This window comes from Egretta garzetta, unplaced genomic scaffold (assembly GCF_000687185.1).
Source record: "Egretta garzetta isolate BGI_Z169 unplaced genomic scaffold, ASM68718v1 scaffold163, whole genome shotgun sequence".
NCBI lineage: Eukaryota > Metazoa > Chordata > Aves > Pelecaniformes > Ardeidae > Egretta > Egretta garzetta.
In genome coordinates, this window is record NW_009259308.1 from 260456 (window position 1) to 265565 (window position 5110).

Below are 5110 nucleotides of genomic sequence, written 5' to 3' on the forward strand. Positions count from 1 at the left end.
GAATTTGCATCCTTTGCTTTGCAGCACTACATACAATATTTAAATGTGCATACTGGAGTGTGTGTAACTGATTAAACATTTGTTATTATAGCATTAGAAGCCAGGCAGACAATGTTAGGAATATAAGCAAAAAATTTAATTTCTAGCTTGATGCAGGAAGAAAAGGTTAACTCAGAGAAAAGAGGTAAAAGCATACACATGCATTCTCTCTCTGGGCCTTAACAAGATAGGTATCACAAAAGGTATCACAGAGAAAAGGGTTAAGCATTACACACTCCAAAATCCTAAGAATTAAATCTTTCCAAAGTATTATTAAAGAAGTATTGTCAGGATCACAGAAAGTCAAATTAATTTCCAGAAAAAGATATTTTCCTTTTGCTATTTTCACTATATGGTCGTAATTATTTTTTGCAACATTTATAGCAAACACTTATTTTTAAATTACCTGCCCAAAAACATCCAGTGTACTGGCTCTCAACATTAGTTTGGAATCTGTCTAAAAGCTCACAAAAGTCTTGATGTGGTATTTCCAATAATTTTAAGCACTACTCTACAAGTTTCTATACTGTCTGGTCATTTTTCCCCTCCACATGTTCTTTTACTGATATTCTTTTACAAGTCAATGTTGGGTTTGTCTCCCTAAGTCGTATGGTCTATCCTAATGACACCTTCCAAGACTGCCCAACTTCCATGTTCTCCAAATACCTGATATTCTGATATTCTCCATAAGCTTCCTAGCTTAGTCTCCAAAATTCTCCAGGTTGCGCTTCTGCTGCCAATGGGTATGAATATTTGGCAGCACATGGCTCCTCTTTCACCTTGTGTTTGGGGATTCTCACTTTTAAGGCAATTATACTTTAATCTTGTCCTTCCCACATGCTGCTGAACTGGATGTTCCCACTTCCTCCATGGCCACTTGTCCAGTTTTCAGCTGGGATAGAGTTAATTTTCTTCCTAGTAGTTGGCATAGATTTGCATTTTGGATTTAGTATGAGAATAATGTTGATAGCACACCGATGTTTTAGTTGTTGCTAAGCAGTGCTTACACCAGACAAGGACGTTTGCAGCTTCCCATGCTCTCCCAAGGGCACAAGAAGCTGGGAGGGGGCACAGCCAAGACAGCTGACCCCAACTGGCCAAAGGGCTATTCCATACCATACCACATCAGGCTCAGTATATAAACTGGGGGCAGTTGGCCAGAGAGCAGCAATCACTGCTCGGGGATGGGATGGGCATTGGTCAGCGGGTGGCAAGCAGTTGCATTGAGCATCACTTGTTTTGTATATTATTAGTAGTAGTATTATTATATTCTCTTCCTTTTCTATCTTATTAAACTGTCTTTATCTCAATCTACAAATTTTACTTTTTTTTTTTTCCCATTCTGATTCTCTCCCCCATCCCACTGGGGAGGCGGGGGAGTGAGCAAACGGCTGTGTGGTATTTAGCTGCCTGCCGGGTTAAACCACAACAACATTACAGGCTGCTAGGCTCTTAATTGAAATGGCAAATTTGCCTTTTAATTAAAGCACTCTGCTTTTTAATTAATTTAATTAAAAGGGTTTTAGGACAGCTAAACAATTGGGTTTTTTCATTACCAAAACAATTATCTTACAGAAGAAGAAAGACAAAGCAGAGGGAGAAACAAAGTATTTCACTGGGGTCAATTTCTCCATCATCAATATCTCTTCTGCAACAAAGCAGCACACTCTACTGAGAATGATCTGGCTTTGGCATTTCTTATATTAGGTACAGTGTGTCCAAAGAACGTGGAAGACACCCCCAAAAATCATACTTCCAAGGAAAGGAATACAGAATAGCGCACATTATCATTAAATTGACTGGATACGCATCAAAGATCTCATTAGAACATAAAAATATCCACATAATATTCAAAGCCTCCAAAATTGCAGTGTATTGTTCTCTGTTTTTAAGCAGAGATTTCATGTTAGTTAAGCAGAATTATTTAGCCTCGCACAAGAATACCATCACATGGGGCTTGGGACCACTTTTCACGTGAACTCAATGGAAACACTGTTGCAGAGAAATTATACCCTGATGAAGAAGTATAACATATTATCAGAGAATTTGCAAAAGATATCTTTTTCTTGTATTTTTCTTATATTCACTCCTTGTCTCAATTTTTCTTATACCAACTTACCTTAGAATACAGAGGCAGACCTTGCCTCCTGACGTCAAACGGCAAAATCCAAACCTTTGCTTACTTTCAATGTCGGTGAGCACGAAGGTAAAATGCTGTCCTACTTGGTTTTGGGACACCCTGAAAAATTAGATACAGAGCATAAAAACACTAACTCACATAAAAGACGAGCATTTAAGTCATTGCTGTCAAGCATTTTCAAGCTCAAACCTCAGCATCCTTCTCTCCCTTCCATCCACCCTCCAGGCTGCCTCCTGCACCCCACTCCCTCCCCCTGGCACAGAAGAGCCTGGGTCCTCCCTTCAGCCCTGCCTCCGGCTGCTGCCCCAGCCCCATGCTCCAGCCTAGGTGCTCCACGGGATTTGGTCCCCAGTCCGAATGGACAGGGCATTTCATAAAGTCTTTTCCTAAGCAGACCCAGTACAAGCCTGCCACAGCTTGTTAGCTTTGAGCACACCTCAACAGTGGAAAACGGTAACCAAAGGGTTAAAATTATACAAATAATTTATTAAATGCCATAATACAGGCCTGGCTTAAGACAGCTGTTGAAATACTAGCTTGCTTCCCCCCCTCCCTTCAGAATAGCTTCACTGGTTAAACTTGTAGCCTTCCCACGCACCCACACACACCTTCCTCCCTTTTTTTGCACTACACCCTGTCCAACAAAAACCTTTTTGCTAAGTTCCGTTTCCAGAGCAAACTTTTTCAGTCCCAGAAATGCAAAAGTCAGAAAATAATCAAGAACAGCCTGAGAGCTAAAATAATAATAATATCTTCAAGACTGTATCAAAGCATGCATGCACCCACTTGAGACAGAATACGTTTACACAAGATTTCCCTGCCTGATGTTCCAAACCCTCTCATCCCCCAAACTCTGCTCAGCCAGTGTTCCCCCCGCAGCACAGGCTAATCTGTTCTGCTCTCAGTTTCTACCTCCCCTCCAGCGTCACCTCTGACTCCTCGTACTCATCTCCAGGTCCCAGTCCCAACCTCCATTCCCGACCCCCCGCTTTCTGCTTGACAGTATGAACCTTTTCCCCATTTCTTTTTAAGAAGAAACGGCATCTTCACTGCCATGACATGTCTCTTATCTCCTTTACACTCTCAAGCCAGGCGCCCTTCTCTCTTGTGCAATTTGTCAGCTTCAGACAGAAGATCACTGAGAGCACGGGACAGACCCACTTTTCAATGTGGCCAAACTTCAGCGATCTTCATAGAAATTGCAAAATATATTCAGCGTTAGCATTTTAGAACACCAATAAACTCTATCTGAATTTCACTCATAGAAATACATATTGCACTCTCCCGAAATCTCCCAAAGAGAATCAGCTTTAGGTAACTTGGCATTTTCAGCCAGGAGGGGTAATGTGTGGCACAGAATGAGCCACAGAATGGTTTGGGTTGGAAGGGACCTTTAAAGATTTAATTAAAATGAAATAAAAACAAAGTTATGATGGGGAGTGTAAAGAGATTTGAAAATGAAAAATGTAGCTGTTCTGCCTGTAATTCTATTGTCCCCTGTTCTTTTCCCATTCTTACATGATCTTCTACAGCAGAATATCCAAGCACCTGCTAGTAAGCACTATGATTAACAAGTGTCGTGTGTGGTCCATTCTTAGATGCCAAGCTGAAAATGAATTCCCGCAGAAGCTGAGAACCATCACAGATCCCACAGTCTTCCAATCTAAGAGCACAAAATATTTTTTTTTAATTCGTCGCCTGCAATATGGGTCAGGGGGTTTTGTTGTGGGTTTTGGGGGGTTTTTTTTAAGTCTCCACCAAAATAAAATATATAAATTCTCCCCTAGGAAAGAAGAAAGTAGATGATCAAAGTGTGAGAGAAGTTACATGGGGCACATGCACGTTACACTGCTTAACACATGCATGACAAAAGCTTAAGAATAGCTAAGGGATGCTACTACCCAGACTGCAGTCTCCCACTCATTTCAGTTTGGTCTAGTCCCTCGCGAACAGCCAGTGACTAGGCTGAAACAAAAGCCTGTGCTAAGCATATACGATGTTACAAGGTACCTCTAGTCAAATATAATCACTGGAAGCCCATGATAATTAATGGACTTTTTTTAGTTAGGTAATTAAATCATTAAGGCAAACATTTTCCTCGCTTGATTTGATGGACTGGAACAAACCAGTGTGCTCTTTAAACACAGCAAATGCTCGACGGCTTTCACTCAGTCCTTCATTTTTCAGGTTCTGCATAGCTAGCATGCTGCCTGGATGTTACACCCGATACAAGAGAGTGCCATCAATAACAACGCGTTATTACTCCCCTGCCAATGACGCAATTTTCTATTTCACATCTTTGCCTTTCCCTCTTTATTCCTGAGAGCAGATCACCACTGAAACCTGCAGTATGGTTTCGGTATCCCTGTGCATGCCGTGGCCAGGGACTGACACAGTAATTCAGCAGTAGCTGGTCAGTCGGTAGCAGTAGTGATGCACCATGCACAGCGACCTCAGCCGCCTCCTGCTCCCACCCCCTCTCTGTCCTGCTGTGTCCCACCATCAGGCTCGGAGCTTTCTGCAGCCGCAACTGGCTTTTCCTTACACTGCAAAACACCTGGCATGATTAGGCTGGGGTCCCTATGCAACCATCTTAACCCAAAGAGATCATTAATAATTCACAAAAAGCAATTGTTAATAGATGTCCATCTATGCAAGTGTTGCTTTTAATGCACTGTGTATATGTACGTCAGGCAAATGACTGCTCCATCACTGCTTGAAAACAATTCCTTAGCCCAAAAAACTCACATCAGTAAGGATCTCTTGCTTTCAGTTATTTGCCTCCTCCCTTCCCAAGATAACAGAGGAAAATAACTGGTATTGCAATTAAAGCACATACAAAAATGTCACTACACAAGGCCACTTTAAAAATGAGATTTAAATTCCGATATTCCCTATTAAAAATAGCTCACCTAAATTATTACAGTTCAG

The 5110-nt window shown here is 41.5% G+C and overlaps 1 protein-coding gene across 1 annotated transcript in view; it reads right to left on the bottom strand.

The window, feature by feature from the left end:
• DENND1B (DENN domain containing 1B) overlaps nucleotides 1-5110 on the bottom strand; it is a 162190-nt gene that overhangs the window by 90705 nt on the left and 66375 nt on the right. Inside the window, exon 6 of the mRNA XM_035891739.1 lies at nucleotides 2159-2278. Coding sequence (XP_035747632.1) covers nucleotides 2159-2278 — 120 coding nt within the window. The remainder of the gene's footprint in view (nucleotides 1-2158; nucleotides 2279-5110) is intronic.